Here is a 23,633-nt window from a genome sequence, read left to right as displayed (position 1 = left end):
AATAATTTTTTTAAGTTCTAAAGAACTCAAATCAAGGAAGCCTAGAGTCTAAAAAGTTACACTACACAGCAGATCAGACACCAAAAAAAAAGGTAAAAATAATTTTTAAGTTCTATAGAACTCAGAAGCAACCCACTAAGAGATAAGGAACAGCACATAACCAGGGCAAGTGAATAATAAATCATCATTAGTTTAAAAGGAATTTCTTTAAATAAAACATGAACAGTAACCACCAAGGCCCAAAGACTATGCATACCTCTTGGCATCACTTTCTAATTCTATTTAACATATGGGCCCTGCTGGTAACAGCCAGAAAAATATTCATTTTAAATCTACAATATTTTTCTTGCCACGAAGCAACATGGTTAGCAAGTCAAGGATATCTTTCCTTCTTCTACAGACTGCTTACTGTGTTCAGCTAACGCAGGGGAAGGGCACATCCAACTGAAGAGGAGATTTTAAACTGAGGGAAATTACCTCACTTAGTAAAACTTGAAAAATTTCCTTTTGTTTTGATTGTATCATTTACTGTGATACATGATATTAACTCTGTAACTATTCTGGGTTTGTCATGATTCACACAAATTCCATCACTACATTGAGTTCTAAATTCACTAGTTCACTACATTGAGTTCTAATTGAGTTCATTCTAATTCCTAAATTTACTACGATGTTTTATGTAAACTTAATAATTTCATCCATTCTTAATTTCTTTATGTATATCTAACAAACACTATTTCAAAATTTCAAGTCTTTCCATGTGTGCAGATATCAGGACACATTATTGTGTTTCAATTTCTGGAGCCAGAATTAGTGTTCCACAGTGGCAAAAACCACAGTACAGTAACAATACAGCAAGGGTCTAGAAACATCCTCAGTGTTTACAAAACTGATGACCAAGCCTTCATACCTTGAATTTAAAAGCCGAAGAGCCACTTTGCCCCCTGCCCAAACTTCATTCTTGCAAAGAACAGATTATTACATCTTCACTATTACAATTTTTACATACTAAACTGCAAATAAACCTCCACATCTTGCCTCAACTGAAGAAGTGCTGACACTCTCTCTCTCAAAAGTAAATGTGCATTCACCTGCACTTTAACCAGTAGCAATTCTCTATACCAATTAGTATTCAGGCACACTTTTCATGAAAAAGACACAAAGGTGACTAATTCTTTGCCCTTTCCTCCTAAAAAGGCAGTAACTATACTTCTTGCATAATAAGAGGATACTAGTCATAAAGTATCACGCTTTTCCTCTCCATTCCCCATGAAAAAAACATTAATCCTCTGTCTCTGTCCCTCCATCTTTTTAACTACAAAAAGCATGTCAAGCTTCACAAAATTTATCATCTGAAGGGAATTAAAAGAAACCGACTGTGCTGATGTGATTAGCATTCTGAATTTGCTAGACGAATAAAAAGGGATTAATATTACTTGGTCTTTCCTTAATTAGTTTTACATTTTGGCCTTTACAATGCCTTCATACAGAGCTGTATCTACAGGCAATGAGTTTTTGCACTACCGCTTCCAATAAAATGAAAAATGTAGTCAGTTGTTCCAGAAAAACATAAAGTACAGACAAAAAAAAAAGCTTTACACATTTGCAAATAAACAGAAAATCTGGCAAAGTTAAACTTACCTCAAATTTAAGTAAGTTAGCATTTGCAGGTTCACTATGGCATCTGGTATAATTTTAATACAATTGTGGTATAGATTTAGTGTTTCCAGTGACACAAAATGGCACAACTCTGTAGGAACCTCAGTTAATCTATTCTTGGATAAATCTGAAAAGAGAAAAAGAGAAGGTACATTTTTTGAACCATCAGAAATACTTTGAAAAGCTATGCTTCTTTATTAAAATAAATCAATAAATGTAATCCTAGAGTGAGACAGCAAATTAAGCCAATGTTTTTATTATGCAAAATCAACCTTGTGGTAATCTTTACAATCTTGAAATGGAACAGACTGCGTATAAAAGAGCAAACATTCAATTAAAATTTATTCCGTCTAATACAAAGTAATTATTTGCAGGACTCAATATGCTGAGGAAATACTTGCAAACAGACCCAAGTATAGATTCCAAAGCTCGCATAATATACCCAGAGATCTAGCTGCTACACAGCTGGACAGCTGCAATAATGATAGCATTTAGAGAAAACAAACAAGGATTATATCTTTAATTTCTTTCAAAAAATACATTAAAAAAAGTTCCTTGGGTAACACTTCAAACTGACCTGTATTTCCTAGATCTTAATCAATTATAGAAGAATGTTACCTAAAAAACATGCTGAAGACCTTCAGGAACGTATTTGATATATGGTATAAGTACATACAAGACAACAATGACGGATTCCACATCCCCCAAGTGAGTGCTTGTACCCATAGAACAAAAGCTTTTGATTTTTAACCAGTTGTTCGTTCTTTATTTCTCATTTTAAGTACACAAAGGAAAATCAGTAGGAAGAAATGTTACTGAGCTTTGTTCCTTAACTACCACAGTATGAAAAATGAGGTATCGTAATACTGATGTGAGCTCAAGTCATAAAATAATAATGCATACCAGCGTTCAACAGCATTAATTAGGTTCAAAGAAATGTTTAAACAGTGTTGCAGAACAAACATCTCTTATCATCAGAAACCACACAAATGCCACCTACTCATACCACTAGACGCATAACCTGACCTGAAGAACAGTCACCTGTTTTAAGTGAAAGGAACAGGAATGTACCTGGGCAAAAAGTGAGATGTCTGATGGGAAGGGTGCCAGGAAAAAAAGGAACTTGATGATCCCCTCACTTCTTCACTGCTGCTATTTTAAGCCTCCTCCCTGATCCTTCAAAGCTAATTTCAAAGCTTACTTAAACTACATAAAAGGAAAAGCAGCCAAAGTATAACAGATACATTTCCAGAGCACCGATGATCTGAATCCTCTCTTTAGACCCATAAAGCAATTTTTTGCTTTTGTGAAAAAAACAGGCAGAAGCCTGAAGATCTTTTTAACTTCCTTTGCAGTTCCAGACTCATCAGTTTGCTGCACAGAGGCACAGCTTGAGTTCAAAACTACCATCAGTAGAAAGGTTTTATCATTTTTATTTTTATTCCTATCTCCTGCAATGCGAGCTGCAATTCAGTATGCTCTACTCCCCTTGTCAGATTCCACTTTGCTTCACTTCGTTGCTTCTGACAAAAAGTTGGTTTCATTATTCCATCCTCTACCAAGACAACAGCAATGGCCTACGAGTGCAGTAACTGAGAGCAGCCCTGCTGACCCAAGTGGCAGTATGGTTGAATTGAGCACTTCAACCAAAATTATTCACTTCTCAGTTACTATAGAGCAGCAATGCTTGAACTGCTCTGCTTTCTCTTACCAGGCTTTGATGGTAATTAGATGCAGCATTACCTCAGCTTCTCCTTTCCTTCGCTTTTGCCATCAAACTAAAGCGTTCCCTATTTGAGCGAATGTTATTACTGTTTCAAAGGGGGAGAAAGCTCTTCAGTGTTCCTCTGTTTCAATGTTTTAATCCTCTAATGTTTTCTGTTTACCATGAGGGTATTTGTTTACTATCATGGCATTCCAAAAAAATACCACTGGTTCCCTCTCCTGCTGCCTTCCTAGCTATGTTTATTATCAGATATTAACAGAGGACTGCCATGCTGTAATTTTTTGAATCATGCAGGGGATCTTCATATTTTATAATTCGATTGCAAAGAAAACCTTCCCTTTTTTTAAACCACGCTTTTCTGCAGTGACATTGTCACGTACATACTGCTCTTGTTTCCTCCTTTAAAGGGGAAGGAGCAGCAAGATCCAGAAAAGTGAACTGAACTGCATGGCAGTGGATGGTACATGGAGAGTGACATCTCATCCTTCACTGGATCTTTCTCAAGTGATACACAGATCAAAAACTGGGAACACAAAAATGTTCCTTCTCCTCAAGCTACTAAAACTGCAGCCTACCACCTAAACTCCATCTTCATGCCTGTCCTCATTTACCTTCACATTGAACAAAAGGGACTGTTGCCACAACACTTGACTTACCCTGGAAAAATTCTAGTACCTCAAAAATGTGGAACAGCAACTAGATTGACTCTGCTAACTAGATTGAGTCTGCTTCTATAACAGACATTACTATGACAGTAAGGTGCCTTTTTTTTTTTTTTCCTTTAAATTTTATTACTATCCTTTGTTCTCAATGGCTTTAACTCTGTTAGTCTGAAGGACAAAACAAAAAACGCGCAGATCATAACAAATTCCTTCCTGTCATCCTCAGGACCATGGGTTATAGGACACAATATGTACACAACAAAGGAATTCAAGAATTAACTTACAACAAAGGAAGTCAATTATTTGTTATTGTCTAGTTATCACAGTTTAAGACTAAGATCATTTCAACACTTGTATTTGTTGTTGCTTCCTAAATAAGAAAAAACCAATTCACAGCATAAGGCAGAGGAATAAAAACTATACATTTTATTTAATACCACTGTAACAGAACTTAATAGAAAAAGCAGAAGTTTGCTACTATCATTTACTGATAAGAGGTATCGTTACTACCAAATCTGAGAAACACAACACCGGAATGGAATCTGACATACAGAATGCTCATCACATTTCTTAACTAGTGGCAATAATTTTTGCCAAAAAACAGACTTCCCTGATCAAATGGAAGCAAAATAAAATTTAAAAAAGACACGTTTTTTATTCAATCCTAGAATGAATGTGAGCCTCTGAACATGATGCAGCTGTGAAGAAAGCCTAGCAGCTTTCAAACGTCTCTGAAAATTCCATACAGAAAAGCATGTATCTTCAAAAATGAAAAGGAAAACAACCCGCATAACAATTTTATACTGTACCTTAAAAGCGTATGTAAATGTGTAGAGAAACCTCTGAAATTTACATAATTATTTTGATATGACTTTATATGAAGGTACTTTTGCCTCAAATTACTGCATCTTACAATTAGTCTGTATGTATTTCAGGTTTACTCTGATACTTAAGTTCTAGAACGAAATACAAAGGTTAAGCCTTAACAAAACTGCAGAACCTTTTGAACATACTGAGAAAAACAGGACGCATGTATCTTGTTTCTGTCACAACTCAAACTTTCTGAAAAATATTTTGCAAAGGCTTTCTTGGGCTCATTATTTAGGGAAAAAGAAGAATGCAGTAACTAAAATTTTAAACAACTTCTGAAAATATTTTTAAAACACAGAAATAATTAGTTGGCAAACCTTTACTTCCTTGCTGTAATTTTTTAACTCTACACTTCCCAAATCACTAAGCTACACATCCCCCTTGCTTCATTAATTTGAAGAATAACGCTTCAGGGTACTTAATAATAATGAAGTTATTGCACAGACTACCTTTTGCTACAGAAATGGAAATGAACAGAGGGATGGAATTTGCTGGTGTTTAAAGGAATTTTGATTAATTTGCTTACACTATCTAAGACAAAGGAGATCTAACAAATTAATGAATCTATGACGGCAGAAGTACATTTCATGGTTGCCAAGACAGTAGAGGTAGGTTTCACCTGAGGTGACTGTTTCCTATAACTTCCAGTATGAAATAGGTGACACAAATATAAACAAATACGGCGGGGGGGGGGGGCGGGGGGGGGGGGGGGGGCGGGGGGGGGAGAGGCCATGTGCTGGAGTGAGCTTTTTGTTTTAAATGAAATACACTGTTCATTCATTATTTGTGACATAAAAGACATTTTCAAACTTCATCTGGCTTCACTTCATCTTTTTCTGCCAAGAACAAGTTTGTTAAAACTCCAAAATAAAGTAACAGAACACAAAAAAAATACGCAAGCCAGTTTAGAAAAATATTAGATCTTTAAAACAATCAGCACAATTCTGGCGCAATGACATGGTTTTTGTATGAGAAATGTTACTATGTTGGAAGCTAGACAGGAACTACACAAAACCAGCACTTCCTTGGCTGAGAGCAAACAATAAAAAGCAAGAAGTGCGGACTGGTAAATAGGCATTTAACAGAAGACTCCAAGCCCTGTCTGGGGACTGGCACACTGCGCCGACAGGGTCCACGCTGCCACCACACCAGTGATAACTGACCCCATCCTCAGGGCAAAACCTTTCAGTCCCTGTAGCTCTGAATATGCCCACCACAATGAAGTACCACCGCTGACTAGGACCTTTCTGACTTCATGCTTTACAGGCAGATGACCAACTGCCACTATACATATACACATGGTGTAAAACACTGCCACTGCAGAAACCAAAATAGCATTGTCAACATAACCCAAATAATACTAGAAGTCATATAGTTACATTTTTTTCAGTAACATTATGAAAATGCTCCAATTTTCCCACCTTCCAGTTATTGATACATTATTAAATAGCGGTTATTAATACATTATTAAATAAAAATTGCAGACTATTCATGGGAGAGCTAAACAATTTAAGCCTTGAAGTTAGAACAGTAATTCATTAAATAAATATGCATATGCACTACTACATCACAAATCTTAGCCAAGAATTTTAATGCAGTGATTTACAATTTTCAGATTATAGAAAAATTCACTATAAATTTATACTTCTAACACACAAACCTGCAATGCACAAAAGTTGGAATTATGCAAGTAAGCATCTATCCACCACTGAGCAGGATATTTTTAAAAATTTTTAATATATATCTGAAACAGAACAAATATCTGTATTTGATATGGAGTTCTGAAATCAAGAAATTGCAAGGTAAAAAAGTCACCCAAACAACCTCAACTCCAGCCCACCAAGTTCCTAGTTTTGTACTCTTCAGCACTTACTGAATAAAAGACAGGAATTATTTTGAAGAAGCTATTTGCATTTGTACTAAGATACCATTCAAGGTATTCAAATGAGATGTCTGAATTGGTTTGACAAAGAATTCAAGCAATTCACTTTAAGAGCCTAAAAAACTGGTATGTTCAACCCTAATTTCATGGGAAAATTATGTAAATAAGAATGCTAGAAAATACATAAAGAAGTCTATATATGACATGACACAACTGTATGGAGCTTTACCTTCTATACTGTAAGTTACCCATATTTTTATTATGCTTTTAAGAAGCCTGTATTTCCATATTAGCTAAGTATCTCTTCATTGATAACTGAAGCCACAAATTGATGGCACTGTATCTCGGACAACTTTCAAAATACCTACTTAAGCGCACTTTAGACCTTCAGCAACACTGTATCCCACGCATACTTGCCTTGGCAAAGAAGGCAAATGATCTACGATCAATGTAATTGCGCCTATCAGAATCAAATTGTCAATGCTCTCTAATGAGACAATTACTTCATTCTAGCCTTTACTCAATTTTTCCCTCTAAATGGTAGGAAAATGCATCATTCTATAGACAAATGCTATATATTAGTCATGAAAACACTGTAATGCAACTATAAAGTGATATATACTTTTAAGACATGCCCTACAACTTGTCATTACCTTGCATAGCGGCATATGCTGTCTCAACTACTTGCTCTCTCTATCTGCCAGTATCAATGAATAACGTCCTGGATGTACAGCCAACTTTTACTGTAGTCAGCAACTTCTGCTGACAGTGATGCTACACGAACAAAAAAGAGGCAGCAAAGACCTCCACTGACTCTGCCTTCAAATGCATCCTGGTTTGTCCATGACAACTGTGCCACAGAGGACGCATGGCATTTCTTCACGGTGAGGCATTTGTTTTTAAGTTATTTAGCAGACAGAAGAACAAGTGACAGAAGACTAAGAATACCCAATAAAGTAAAACCAATTCTGCTTCCATGTAAGAAAGAATACAACATAGTAGTGCATGGACTCAAGGTTTTTCATTCTGAAACTACAACTTGTAAGATTGAGAAAAAAGTAGCTCCAATGCTGATTCCTGAGAAAGTAATCATTACTGATGCAATAAGATAAAACAGTAACATTTAGACACTGATCAACACTACTGAGTCTAGATGTATGACTGCTGACTCAAAACATGTAGAAAGTGCATCTATCCCAGACAGTTTGACATAAAAATGTACAGACATTGCAAGAAAAATATTTTGAACAGATTATGAAGCGACTCTGCTGTTTCACACACTTGCTAAGCACTACTTTTTGAAGCACTGTCAGCATATTTTCCTTTGCCATCTGTCTCCCATTGTTAATTTAAGAATTAACATTAAAACTCTCCACCTCAAAGCCACAGACAAATTAAGATTACACTACAGGTGCAGCGAATTTCAGTGATCATATATGTACTTTCGTATCCACTTTTCCTATCATTACTGTGATTTAACACATTAAAAGTTTCTCCTTTACCACTGTGCCCGCGAGTTCTCCGATTCTTCCCTATTCCACATCTTGACGTAGCATTATAATACGTGGGCAAATTAAAGAGCCAACACTAGTGATATACAACACAACACTGTCTTTTCTGTTTCACTGACGGTCCGAATGAACTCAATTTATTACTTGTCAAAGTAACAACTGTAATAGTAATCATATATTCACCACAGTTACCAGAAGGGACCTAAATGTGGGGTTTAGAGGGAGGAAAAAAACCCAAAAAAACCACACAGGACTGAAGGAATCCAACAGGCTGAGAAGAGCAGCTCGCAGTCTGGCAGAGTTGTCACCACTAGAGGGGGTCCTGATCCCACGGACCTGGCCAACACCCCTGCAAGGGTGTTTCTCCACGGTTTCCTCCTTCTAGAGACCATCCGCAGCCCATGAAAAGGACAGAAACAGGAAGGTACGCTTTACAACCCCCCCACTTCTGTGAATCCCTTTCCCACCACAGTTTTCAAAATACGACAAATGAGGCTACTCAATTGCAACCACTACTGCAGGAAGCTAATATATATACTGATGTCTAATGAGGTCAAGCCCTTACAAAAAAAAAAAAAAGTCTATTCTGAAACAGTCACATTCAAGTGTTTTACCCCAACCTTCCCTCAGATGATGTAAGAATCTGAGGTATCCTTAAGCTCTCTGTAGTTACAGCAACATTTGGCCTATTTCAGGCAAAAGTACTATAAGATACATCTGACAAAGACCCTGCTTACAAACTTCTTCCTCCACAATGGCCCTCATCTACCATTCTACTCTATTTCATCCCCCAGTGCATTATGGAATACATAGCTTGCTTTTTCCACAGTGCCCTGTAACCTCCCAATAAAGCACAGCCAAGTGTAAGAAACACGGACCCCACATTTCTTCTCAGGCAGTGCACTAACTAGCCTGAAGCAATCAAACACCATAAGCTACCTCTCCCAGACACCAAAACTTTGAGCAAACGTCACTGCAGGGTCTTCTGCTTCCTCTGTGTGAAACAAGGGTGGGGTAAGGAGGGAGCAAAAGGGTAGCAATAACTCAGTAAATTGAGGCATATTCTCACAATTAGCTCTGTGGCATGCTCCAGTTCCAAAGAGACAAAGGAAATTTCTCTGCAAGAAACATGCTCAAAACAATCTCACGAGCCTGGAAGAATAAACAGAAGGTTAATACATCAGTCTGCCTCATTATTGCACCTGCCTTTAGGTGGCAAAATAAAACATTTAAATTTTTCCTTTATCTTCTATTTCTTTGTCTTTAGGACAACTGTTCAGAGTTAAGATTGGCAGAAAAATTGGTTCCTGAGGGGGTTCTGTTTACACACAGAAGATGAACCTGGTGTGGACGTGCATGAGACTCCCTAAAAACATACTGTAAAACAACTGGATTCTTCCTGCACATCTCCATGTAGGTTCAAACAGATGTAGGACTGTGGCAGGTTGATCTTGGCTGGCCACCAGGTGCCCACCAGGGCACTCTACCCTCAGCAGGACAGAGGGAGAAAACACAATGAAACAGCTCATGAGTCAAGGTACGGACAGGGAGATCACTCATCAGTTACTGTCACAGGCAACACAGGCTCGACTTGGGAAAATAAATTTATTGCCAATTAATAACAGAGTAGGATAGTGAGAAATAATAACAAAACTAAAACCACCTTCCCCCATCCCCCTTTTCCCAGGCTCAACTTCACTCATGCTCTCCTACTTCCTCTCCCAGCCCCTGCCTCCCCCAGTGGCTCAGGGGGATGGGGAATGGGGGTTGCGGTCAGCCCAGAAACACTTCATCTCTGCCACTCCTTCCTCCTCACACTCTTCCCCTGCTCCAGCATGGGTCCCTCACATGGGTTACAGTCCCTCAGGAACTTCTCCAACACGGCTCCTTCCCACGGGCTGCAGTTCTTCACAAACTGCTCCAGCATGGGTCCCTTCCACAGGGTGCAGTCCTCCAGGAACAGACTGCTCCAATGTGGGTCCCCCACGGGTCCACAGGTCCTGCCAGCAAACCTGCTCCAGCGCAGGCTCCTGTCCACGGACCACAGGTCCTGCCAGGAGCCTGGTCTGTAGTGTGGGCTCTCTGCCGGCTGCAGCTTCCTTCAGTGCACGTCCATCTGCTGCAGTGTAGGGCCCTCCATGGGCTGCAGGGGGACAACCTGTTTCACCATGGTCTTCTCCATGGGCTGCAGGGGAATCTCTGCTCCAGCACCTGGAGCACCTCCTCCCTCTCCTTCACTGACCCTGGCGTCCGCAGGACTGTTTCTCTCATATTTTTCACACTCCTTTCTCATACAGCTGCCATGTGAAAAAGCAGTTTTTACCTTTTCTTAACTCTGTTATCACAGAAGCGTGACCAGCATCACTGATGGGCTCAGCTTTAGCCAGCAGCGGCTATGTCCTAGAGCTGGCTGGAACTGGCTCTGACACGGGGACAGCTTCTGGTGTCTCCTCACAGAAGCCACCCCTGCAGCCCCCCTGTTACCAAAATCTTGCCATGTAAACCTGATACAGTCACCCAAACACTTGTATCAGAAGGTGGAAAAAAATATCAGACAGCAAACACCGTCCATCAACAGAATAACCTTTAATAACATGCGGCATGAAACCCAGTTAATGGGCCATGAAGCATTCCTCCTTCTCCCACGCCTTCCGCACAAGAGGGAGGATACAAGTCATTAATTTTCACTCCTTAATAAACAACCAACCCTAAGAAGGATCAATGGATTGTATGATTCCAGTATTGTACTAGTCAGCCTCAACAGGACTTAAAATATTTCAGGTGTTTTCTCAGACTCGGTAGCAGTAAGAAGAAATGTTCACGCAACTCTAAAAACTTTAAAAACTGTTCTTTGTCATTTTCACCCTTTATAGTAGGTTGATGGAGAGCACTGGAGGAACAAAAACTGAAGTGTTCACATCATATACTATCCAGCTGAACATCTTTACTGTAGCAAACTATATTTCAGTCATCTGCCCGAACAGTTCATACTGGCACATGAAAGAAAACTTGATCGTGAACACTCACCCATATGAAAGCAGGACCTTCCCCCTGCTTCCTCTGTGGAAACAAAAACTGAAAGTATACCTTGATACCAAAAAGTCCTCAAGATTAGTTTCAGCCATCACAGATACACTTTAATTATTAGCATGGAATGCTGGGAGATCAGGTAAACTGTGAGCTACAAGGGGACTTCCAGGTATATTAGAGACTTCTCACAGGAATAAGATTTGGATTATGAAATTCTTTACTGAAAGATGAATAGTGACCACAGCTTTCACTAAACTCAAAACGAAAGTTCAAAAAGGTATAAATTGAGTACTTGCGTATATAAACACACAGGCACACAACCTTATTTCAGTCAAGCAACTTACTTCCACCTCTTGGAGTACAGCGAAAGATGTGAAACAAAAACGTGAATTACATTCTATCCCAAAGACGGTGTTGGATCCCTGCATGGACGTACTCTAGTGTCTTCTATTACAAATCTCTTGTTCCAGCCACAGAGATCTCCTTTCTTCAAGCTGTCTACTTTCAAACTCAACACCTTCTGCTTCCACGGGGGAATTCCACATAATGCACTCAAAAGCAGCAAAATGTAATCTACCTTTTCCAGCCCACAGACAATACTACTAGAAGGAACAAGCTGAATGCAAGGTCAAGGTTTTTCACTTCATTCTCTCTTTTAATGGCTATTATTATTATTATTTTTTTCCTCAGGCTGTGAAGAGAGGACACCATTTATGCTATGCATTATCTGCGTCAGTGACCTGCTCGAAGAGGAGTTACCTCACATTTACCATCTAGTAGAAGCAGCACATAAACCAGTTTCTGTGAAGTAGCTCACTCTTCTGAACTCTGAAGATGATTATTTTTCACACATGACAGACTAAAATACTAGATTTGTTTATTTTTAATGCATTTTTATACATGAACTGTCTCGCATTCTGTAAGAAAATTTGCTATGAACAGGGAAATGAACAAGAGTTATTTGATATTTAGTTATATCAAAGGCATGTGGGCAAAGACATGAAAAAGCTACCTGATGCTAATTTACAGTGACATGGAAAGCAGAGTATTACCCATCTAATCACTTCCCTTTCTGTCTGCCCATCTCCCACAGATGCCAGGGTTAATCTACCTTATCTGCATTATTCATGTACTTCTCCCGCAATGGTTCTTGAAGTCAGCACAACTTAATTGTAACAGTTATCACACAAATCTGTTTTGTACCATAAAAGCTGACTTACACTATAGAGCACATCCTTAAACAATGAATTAATTATATGGCTATTACACAGGAGGTACAACATTTGAAAGAAATGGCTAAGAAATACTTCAGACTTCTAAACAAAACAAGAATCCATGAAAACATTAGCAGAGACTGAAGTACCAAGAAAGAAAATCCTGGAATAAACAAATTAATTTTAATAAATAATCAAAAATTGGATGGCTATTCCTAGATTAAAAAAAAAAAAAGAAAGAATAGAAAGACTTCCTTGAACTGAAAGCAAAATAAGCAAAAAACCCAAAACAAACTAAAAACCACCTAGCTGGAACCACTAGAACTATAGACCTGTAAATGTTGTACCAAGATCTCTATGCTATGTAACTGTTCCCATGGCTCTTTTTTAAGTTTAAGACCACGTTTCTCAACCTTCTCATTTTTCTTTCCTTCAGAATCAAAGAACCTTGCCTTATTTGGGGAAAACAAAACCAAAACAGATATCTCATCCAGTATGCTGCTTGTCAGTCAGGGGAGGGGCTAGGTTTGATGGATAACACATGCAACTTTTTTTTTTTTTTTTTACTTGTTTTAACAAGTCATAGTTTACATCAGGATTTTAATCTAACATCTTTATAAGATGAGAGACATCAGATACATAGACTGCAAAAAGACTGGGGGTGGAATTAAAAACAAACCCCCCTACACACACACTTACAAACAATCCAGTGCCTGTGACTGGGCAGGCAGAAACCACCTTACACTTGCCATAATACCTGCTGGGGGACTCAGGTGGGAATAAGCCAGCAGGCATTGATAGCACTTATGGGTCAGTCTCCAACCACAGGTAAACATCAGTGCTGTTGGTATGTAGCAACTGTATCGCAATGTGCATTTTGAAGGGACAAAAGAATGTCTCCTTCTGGTTTATTTCCTTCATATTGTTTTGGGTTTGGTTGTTTGTTTTTGTTTTTTTTTGGGGGGGGGGGGGGGGCCTCACTTCACAATCTTCTGAAATGCACAGAATGACTAATGCTCATCTATATAGACTACTGAGTCTGGCCTACAATTCCTGCTTCTGGTGCAGATTCACTTCTACTTCCTTATTTATTTTTTTCAAACTACCTTTCAGGAGCTCTAATTTCCATCTTCATACTAAGTATTACAGTGATATTTTTCTATAAGAACCATTTTGGACTAAGTTTCTGAAGGAATTCTGTTCTGCTTTTATGTGTTTCTTACCTTGCATCTCCCTCTTTGCTTGATGGCTAACGTGTTCTCAATGTGGTAACAATGGGTTAGCACGGACACGGAACAGGTTGCATTTGAAGCAGGAAAGGGACAGGGAAGTGTTAATTCACTATGCCCTCCCCATCAATAATTAAAAGTACCTACTCTGAGGTCTAATCCTGAAGAGGCTACAACAGCTGGTTTATTCAGGCCCAAACGAGAGACCTACAGGTAGATAATAAGGAGTCCTGTGAAAAGCAGATGGACAGCTTTATTTCCCTTTAGTTATCATAGCCTAACGGGTAGAAGGAAAGTGTAAGCCAGATCTATGAGATCTTAGATTTAAGAAGTCCAGTAACTGCAGTGTATACTTCTGTTATATTTAAAAAAAAATTTTTTTACTCAACCTGCTTTCTTCTTGCTGATAAATTCAATAATGTTTTAATGAAGCCATTGGGGTTAAATTACCCATGTCAGAAAAAAAAAAGTCTTTGCTGCACAAACTGTGAACCTGCTCAAATCAGTTACAAATAACAGTTTGATACACATGCTGCTGCAATCCCGGTCAGGATTTGTGAAAAGAGGAATCAAGCTAAAAGCTTCAGGACTAGAACTTAAAGAGATTTGGGGAGTACACGTTCAACTGTGGCAGTAGAAAGTGCAAAAGATTTTATAAAGTACTCAACTTCCTGGCCTGGTTTGTTTACCCAGCATATACATTTTAAAATCTTTGAGATCCCCTGTTCATTTTCAACAGTTTTCCACCAGTGGGGGTGCTGAACCTTGTTGTTGGGATGCTGAACCTGCTAACCTTATACTACCACTGCTATTACTCAGATGCTAAACTTCCACTGATATCGTGAACTCCAAGTCAGCAATTTCAAGTTAATTCAATTTTGAAGTCATTAATGCACTGCAAAACTCTCTGATTCCATAACTGATACTTTTAACTGTACCCCCTAAATATTCTGACTCAATAACTAGTACTATTTATCTGTACCCTCGACAAGTTCATTAATATACAGGTAGTTAAAATGATCCACTGGTGATTTAGCCAATTTTGTCACCTTTCAGACAATATTAAAACTACTCCTATCAGGACTTTCACTCTTACCAAATGCATTCTCATGACTCAGTATTTGAGTGCCAAGTACTTTAGTCATGCCCAGTAAGAAGAGCTTATACCTAATGAGAGAACTGTGGTTTTAATCGAAAAATTGCGTGGCATTCTGCTCAGATTACAATTTCTTTTCTGCAGAACAAAAGCAACAGTCTTGCATTCTTATCTAACTCCCTCCCCCCCCAAAAAAAAAAAAAAAAAAAAAGCGCCCAAGAGTTCACAAGAACCTCTAAAATTTTCATTTGGACTTCTTCCAAAACTGGGTGCTCTTTGTGACTGATGCATAGACTTCTCAGCCCTCGTCCCTTCTCTCTCTCCCCCTGCCTCTTCAAAAATTTACATAGGAAATTCATTCTTTTGGGAAGAACTCTAAAGAGATACACTAGAAAATACACAATTATAAATGCATTTTACTTCTGATAAAAAAAGGCTCTGATTATCCAGAAACTATGAATCATTTCAATCAGCAATTCCTTCTCTGAAAAGATGGCATTACCACATACCCCCATGTGTTTCCTATGCTTACTTAATGAAAGTCTCATCTCTGAAGTTTGTTTATTCGAGATTGACACAGATAGCAGAAAATCAGCTCTAACACAAAAACCTTCTAATGTGGCTCATGCTGAGCCCTCTGCCAGCACACCTGCAGATACACTGAAGGTGTTATTCAAAAGACTACATTATCACAAAGTTATATACACTGTGCAAGATACTACACAACTGTTGTGCTATAAATTATCAGTTGATCTGTTTTCTCTATACAACAGTATTTGATTTCACAGAAAGCTAATTTTAACCATTGACTGAGAACAGAAATACCTATTACATACCACGCTCTTCTACCAAATGAAAAAGGTTAAAAGGTTGGTAAAACTTTGTTAAAAGGTTAGTTTTTGCTTTTAAATCAACGCATCTCAAGATTTTAAAATGCCAGAATGCCAGCAAACTTAAGACACATTCTATCAAGGTCTGCTATATCATCTGAAGTCTTTTACCAGAAACATTTGTAGATAACGAATTCTCCTTTGCTCTCTCCAATGCCTTACATGCAAGAGGCTTTTTTCATATTCTGCAGCCCACTTTCTATATAACCATCCACATGAATATGTAAGGATAAGGACCAAGATTGCCTTGGTCTTTTTTCCTGTGATATATTTGTGAGAACAGTATCTTCTCCCAGTCATTCCTCTGCAAGACTAATAAACAAGCTGGATTCTTCTAGTTTGCTCTTGTTACAGTTTTCCTGACCATCCAAGTAGACCTTTTCTGCACCTGTTTCAGTCTCAAGTCATCTTCCTTGAACACGAATGGGACATAATCCTCCATAGGAGGATTACGTTACATCATTGCCATATGTAACATCATTAAGAATTTCTAGTCCCTACTGAAATACACCTTCTGATACGGCCTCAGGACAAAATCAGATGTTTACAATTTGTCATACTGGCAGCTTGTGACCATCTTTACAAGTGTCACATCCAGGTTTTCTTCCTTTACTAATTACAAGTGATGAACTCATGACTTACAGCAGACATTTCGTTTATTGACTCTTTAAATTTTCAGCTGCCTTTCTTATGGACCATTCTTCATAGAGCAATGAATGTTTCCAACACTAAATATACCCTGACTGTTATCATAATGTGTTCTCACCACCAAGAAATAAGAGTGAAAAGAAACTGACATTAGAAAATACTTTATTTCTATAACAAAGCTTCCTGTCTCAGAAATAAGCTACCTACTTCAATTGAAATTAAAGAAGAAATCAGAAAAACAACAATAACCACCAAAAAGAAAAAATCCCAGTCTTTGCTCACAAACAAAACTGTAAGCAACAGCAATTTTTGTTACACGGTCTTAACAGTAAAATTCTACGCAAGCTTAAGTGTATCTGGCATTACAACTCTCAATTGTAATTCCAAAGATAAAAGCTATGACGCTTGAGTAAATCAAGCCAATAACCAGACCACCTTTACCAGTGGATTACTTGGAAACATATGCTTATTGCCATTTGTTACAGTTTTGAGCCCCTCACTACAAGAAGGACATCGAGGTGCTGGAGCGTGTCCAGAGAAGGGCAACGAAGTTGGTGAAGGGTCTAGAGCACAAGTCTTATGAGGAGCGGCTGAGGGAGCTGGGGTTGTTTAGCCTGGAGAAAAGGAGGCTGAGGGGAGACCTTATTGCTCTCTACAACTACCTGAAAGGAGGCTGTAGCAAGGTGGGGGTCGGTCTCTTCTCCCAAGTAACAAGCGATAGGACGAGAGGAAATGGCCTCGAGTTGTGCCAGGGGAGGTTTAGATTGGATATTAGGAAAAACTTCTTCGCCAAAAGGGTAGTCAGGCATTGGAACAGGCTGCCCAGGGAAGTGGTTGAGTCTCCATCCCTGGAGGTATTTAAAAGACGGGTAGGTGTGGTGCTTGAGGACATGGTTTAGTGGTGGACTTGGCAGTGCTAGGTCAATGGTTGGACTCGATGATCTTTAGGGTCCTTTCCAACCTTAATGATTCTATGATTCTATGAAGTTTCCCCAGGTCTGCTTTTGTCAAGCGTCTTAAGAGAATCTTGCCCACACCCTTCCTTCCCACTAACACATCAGTCATATCTTAAGCATGAACACAAAAAACAGTTCTTTACATTTTCCACTAGCAAAGCTCTTTTTAGACATTAAATAAACCTCTAAAAAAAGAGGTGATTTAGGCTTATTTAAGGTTTATTTTAGAGGTTAAAAAAAACCTCTAAAAAGAGGTTTATTTAAATAAACCTGTTTTACACCATAAAAACTCTTGAACCAAGTATGGACAGATTAAACCTACTTTAATAAAGTACGTGGGTACTACAATCTTCTGATGTGAAATTACATCAGACATTTGTCAACTACTCCCAGAGGTATGCACTAGCATTTCCATTTCATATTGCATCTTTGCCTGGATTCTGTTGCACTGGGGAACAACCTCAACAACTTCCGTCAGAGAAGACTCATTTGTTATCCCGCTATTTGTTTTTTACTGAGAAACAAGAAAAAACGCTGCAAGGAGGCAAGGTAAGTTATGAATCTGGACATTGTAGCCAAGTTCCGAGAACATTATTTATTAGCAATATACCTAGACTGGATTTATATGCAAATATTTTTCAAAGAGAGGAACAAATACTAGCATGCACAGAGGAAGAAGGGAACTTAGCCTTTCCTTCATACATAATGAGTGTAATGTTTTTAGAGACTGTGGCACAGAAACTAGGCAACGTGGGCAACCTTGTGACTCACTGAACATACTGGCTGTCAGAGGACATCGGTAGGAGCAGAAAAAGGTTGACACGGACCTGCCCAGCATCCCCTTCGTCATGCAACTGCAGGACTTGTTGCAGGACCCTGCACATTATAACAAAAAATACAGTGAAGTCCTGCTGCAATTCATGTTTGCATATGTTAAAGACACAAAGTAGGAAGAGGAAATAACAGCACTCAATGAGAGGTGGAAAACCTTTATTTGCTTAGCTTCAGTGACTACGTGATCTTCAACAGCATGTAGGACACAACACTTAAAAAGATTTCAGGGCCATGGATCAAGGAATGACTCAACTGGAGTTATTAACAGATCTGTGAGATCACTGGCTTTGACAGAAAGGAAGGGAAGGCAGAGTCAGGGTTCTGCTGCTTTTCGTTCAGCAGGAGAATGTTCAATGCAGCCAGTACTCGCCAACTCACTTGTCTGTTTTTCCAAGGACATAAAAACATAGTTTCACTTTTTCATTTGAAAAAATGGGAAAAAAGCCTCAGAGACAGTAACAGAGCAGGACCATTTTCTCCACTGAATTCAGTTCTACTTCAGATGTGCAATGCGTACAGACTACTTTCTTCCATTTCAGTAGGTTTTTCATGAACTTATCCTCCTATACTATTTCGTGCTACTGATCGTGAAGGGAAAAAACACGAAGGCATTAACATCCATTTTTCAGGTTTTGAATGCTGGAAGACAATGTCTTAAAGCTGAAAGTAGTATTTTGTTCTCATGGATTAGTAATACGGTGGCCTAGGACCACAGTGTAAACTGCACCTGTTTTAAGGGAAACCTGAACAAATTAAGATTACAACAGACAGATATGTATGTTTTAGAAAACACAGAACTCCCTCTACAAATAAGACTGCATTATTTTAAATAGCTATAAAAAGGTTGGTCTAAGGTGGGCTTTTTTAAATCATTTTAATTATTATATTTTTTCTACAGTAGACATTAACATAGTCTAAATGCACCCAGACTGCTTTGGTTTTCTTTGAAAGTAAATTTCAATTCAGATATAACATGACTTACAAGAACAGTTCTTCACTGACTGAAACAAGAAAATAGGAGGGAGGAAATCTCAATCCTTGCATGTGCTACGCTTATAAACAATCATGGGTAAAAAAAAAAAAACAAACCCACTCTCAAAAGCACCAATGTCACTAACATACTAACTCTTTAGACTATAATTTTCTAATTATTATTATTACGCATGCAATGTAATATGTATGTAAGTGATTTCATGAAAAGAAAATCTCCTTAAGCACAGAAGTAATTACTTGAAGTCTCTTTTAATATATATATTTCATTTCTTTTGGCATACGAACATAAAGCAACTGATAAAAAGCATATCACTGAGTTGCCTCAAGCTGCTTCTAGTTGTAGACAAGGGAATTTATTGCCAGCAGGAGCAGTCTACATTTTTTAAATTGTTTCTGCATTCTCTGTATACAGATTGTCAAATTATTTGCATGTGGTAGACTCATGTCATTTCCAGCTGCTCCTTGGTCTTTACTGTTTTGCATCAACATATAACAACTTTCAGTATAGCTTATTGAAACTTGGCCACTGAGCAACAGTACCTTCCAAAACCACAACTAGACATGCAAAACCTCTCTCCCAGTCATTAAAAGGTATACCAAATAAGACATACAGCCTTTCTTTGACAGCCAACAAAGCAAGCAACTCAGTAGCTTTCATTCACTGTTCTTCAGCTTTCACAGACCAATTCTGACAGGCTAAAAGTCTCTTTTAAGCCTTTCAGTTCATGTAAACTAATTAAGCAGTACTTTAAAGTGCCTTTTAAGATTTCTGTGAGTCTTTCATACGTTTTAAGCAAGTCATATACTGATTTTAAAGACTTCTAACTTATAAACAAACTCCAATGCTTATACTTTCTATGCACAGGACTCTGCACTACAGAGGCAGATGGTGAAAGTTCGTCAGATCCCTTCAAAATTTATTTCCAGACTTTAACATAAACTTTTTAGATGTTTCTAGAAGCTGTCTGGTCTTAAGTACTTCCAAGAAAATCCAACTGAACAAAGAACTATACCCTTTGCTTTCACGTGGGTTTCCCACACTGACTTTGCAACATGACTCATCTTGCACTGAATTGTGAAAATGGTGTTCAAGTAACTTATATACTGATTATAAATCATAAACATAATTTTTCAGTGTCTTAAGTTTAGTGAAATATGAACTTCCCTAACTCCACTGTAATGCTCAGTGAACTGTAAAGTTCACTAAAAAGTTAACCAAATCACCATCTGGGTAATACGAACATGAAAAGGATCACACAGATTGACTGGTAATCCATACAGTATTCGGATTAAGAGTTCAATCAAAAACTCGTGAAATAAGGGGAAAAATACTCCCGATTTTAGACTTGGCTCTAAATTATTATCCTTTCTGCATATGGATAAGGTGGTGGTTATCCTCCTTGCAGGACATGGATGAGGTAAAACACATTCTAATTAGGAATACAGAACACTTTTCACAAGTCAAAAAGAAAAGTGCTGTGACTTCACACTGTCTTTCAGAATTAAAAAAAAGGTTTCTTCTCAAATTCAGTTATACTGTCCACAGCATCTGCTCATCCAAATTTCTACACAAATCCTCTCCAGTTTGCTTTGGCTAGATTCCTTGGCTGTACCCTCTTGACCGAAGTTGTGTGACCCCTAGTACTATCCCTGCCACAGCAACTTCCCAAATATGCAAAGCCAGAGACTTTTGTTTCCTAGGTTTTCCTACCAGCCATCCGAACTGTTATAAATACAATGAATTAATTCCATTTGAAATTTTTCACAATGAGAACAATCAGCCATTGGAATAATCTCCCCAGAGAAGTGGTGGATTCCCCAACATTGGACACTTTTAAAATTCAGCTGGACAGGGTGCCAAGCCATCTTGTCTAGACCATGTTTTTGCCAAGAAAGGTTGGACCAGATGATCCTTGAGGTCCCTTCCAACATGGTATTCTATTATTCTATGAATTCCCATACAACTTTTGGCCTATTTTCTACTGAGAAAGAATTATCCAACTTAGCAGTAATGGAAATAGTATTTTAAAATTTTGCTTTATTGGATTCAAGAGTTAGAAGAATTATTTATTTTTTAATATCTTAACAAATGACTGAAGTAGTTTGGAAAGGCCAAGGAATTGTAAAGATTAACGTATCCCCTTCAAGCCCAATGTGTAGGGCTCACAGGATTTATTTTTCATACTTACTTTGTAATTTGGTCTGGAACTCTGATATCCCCCTGCCATGCAGGGACACATATGCCAGGGCAAGAGGTCAAGGAAGTTTCATTCCACTCTCAGTCTAAGCAAAATCTGAATTTTGATATGTACGTGACTGCAGATTACAGCACTCCATTTTCTATTTCATACCAGCACTGTACCAACTGATTCCTCTCCGGGACAGTTTTCTAACTCACTAGTGATTACCAAACATTTTCAATAAAGCAACGTGGTCCATTAGTGTTTTCCTAGAACACTGCAAACTAATCTAAGTTTGAAGACCAGGGACGTTGCCTAAAATTAAAAAAAAAAAAAAATTATTTCAGCCTCTTTTCTTCCACCTTTTATCAGTAAAAATGAAACTTCATAAATGTGCTGTTTTATGGCTCCAGGAACAGCTAAATCATATGCAGATGAAAGTGACTGCCCACATGAACACAATGTACAAAGTTCGGAAGGAGTTTAAATGCCTTCACTTTAGATCACAATCAGTAACCAGTATACAAAAATGAAAACAAGACTGTTGTGATACATAGTTTTCAACTATAAAACTTCTGAACTTCTTGTGCAAGTCTATTCAAAGTGGTGAGTTTATGAGGCAAAAATGTTAACTGTGCTATTATTAGCAATACTGTAAATACATTTATTCACAGACAATTGAACTGTCTCAGCTGTTGCTTTGAATGCTTAAGCACATAATCTATGGCAAACACTTATAGCAAATCAACAACTCAAGAGAATTAAAGAATACAGAAGTTCCTGACACTGCTTAAATTCAGAACAGTCAAAGTAATAGCAAAACAAAACAAAACAAGACATCTGGAACTTAATAATATGCAACAGAAGTTCAGCTTTACTTTTAGACCATTGTTTCCACAGTACTGCAAGATCATTTAATAAAGCGTACTGTGTATATCCAAAATACATGCCTTTTTACTCTACACTGTATGAGCAACTTCATAACTAAAAACTGTAATGTACTATTTATTCCCTATAGAAAACAAACTTTAGAGTCCCTACCCTTGCTGGCAGGAGGTGTGAAGTTGTTTAGACATAGTACCTATTACAGTTGAACCCAGCAGAATGAATTCAAACTATATTGGCATCCAATGCGCCCAACCATCTAAACTGCTTTAACTGGAGTCCCAAAAAGTATGTTTGAGTTACCGTATTGTCGATATAAAACTGAAACTTTACTTATACAGTATTGAAATTAAAAATAATATCACAGAAATCTAATACAAATTGTTCTGCAGAGCTTTAAGAATCTAAATTAAGAAATAAAACAAACTTTAAAAACTTTATGAGAAGAAACTGTACATATGAATTTTCTTATCATTCCAGCTCAGTCTAATCTTACAATTGAAAAGTTCCCATCTACATCGTTTCCAGCAATGTCCTTTACCACTATATTAAAGAGTTCATTTATCCACCACGAATTTAGTTCCAAAACAGTGAAAATTTAGGACTGCCTCAACATTCCCCTTAGCTGAAATCGTTCAAATTGGTAAGAGGATTTTGTGGGCGCCTGCATGCAAGTCAATAAAGGAGCAGATCACTAGGCCTTTGGCTTCATTCCTCTGGAACTACAAGATGAAAAAAGGGTATTAGTTGAATGAGAAGAAGGTACGATAAAGTTATCAGGGTCAGATTGAAGAGCTTTTAGAAGCTTTTATCTTTCTAAATGAGCTCAGCTTTTAACGTTTATTTTGCAAGCTGTAAAGTAATTCTACCCTGATCAAAGGGAGAACTTAAGAGCAGCTGTTCAACTGTACATATATATATCTATCTCTCTCTATATATATTCTTGGTAAGTCAATAATGCTGTTTGCATTCTTTAAGTCAAATAGTGGCCTGCTAGATCGTGACCTAGTTAAGCATTACAACTACACAGCTGATAATACTACACTTCTAATGGCTGTAAAGACAAAGGCCAATTTAAGTGCTGTCAAACAACACTGTGACACTGAGCAACCAGTGCAACACAGGAAGATGAATGAAGCATAAAAATAATGCATATGGTGGGTGGGAATCTAATTTAACATATCAAATAATGGGTTTTAAGGCATGGGAATATAAAACCTTCATACAACAATGCAAGATATAAGACTGTAATATAAAGTCCCCAGAAAAATGGAAAGTATTCTTAGAACATTTGCACTGTTTGCGGTATGCTTAATGCTTTTCTGTACCGTAAAAAGAGGCATTCGGTAAGCAAAGTTGGATGACACT

The 23,633-nt window shown here is 37.9% G+C and overlaps 1 protein-coding gene across 4 annotated transcripts in view; it reads right to left on the bottom strand.

Annotated features, from left to right (window-relative positions):
• Nucleotides 1–23,633, bottom strand: part of LRCH1 (leucine rich repeats and calponin homology domain containing 1) — a 135,399-nt gene that overhangs the window by 66,114 nt on the left and 45,652 nt on the right. For all 4 annotated transcript variants that reach the window (XR_015704702.1, XR_015704703.1, XM_087757321.1 and 1 more), the window contains exon 2: nt 1,642–1,786. Coding sequence is in view for 2 of the 4 variants with exons in the window: in XM_087757321.1 (XP_087613447.1) it covers nt 1,642–1,786 (145 nt within the window). In the remaining 2 variants the exon portion in view is untranslated. The remainder of the gene's footprint in view (nt 1–1,641; nt 1,787–23,633) is intronic.

This window comes from Nipponia nippon, unplaced genomic scaffold (genome assembly GCF_047370975.1).
Source record: "Nipponia nippon isolate SJK-2023a ecotype South Korea unplaced genomic scaffold, ASM4737097v1 scaffold_2, whole genome shotgun sequence".
Taxonomy (NCBI): Eukaryota; Metazoa; Chordata; class Aves; order Pelecaniformes; family Threskiornithidae; genus Nipponia; species Nipponia nippon.
This window is presented reverse-complemented; position numbering and strand designations above follow the sequence as displayed.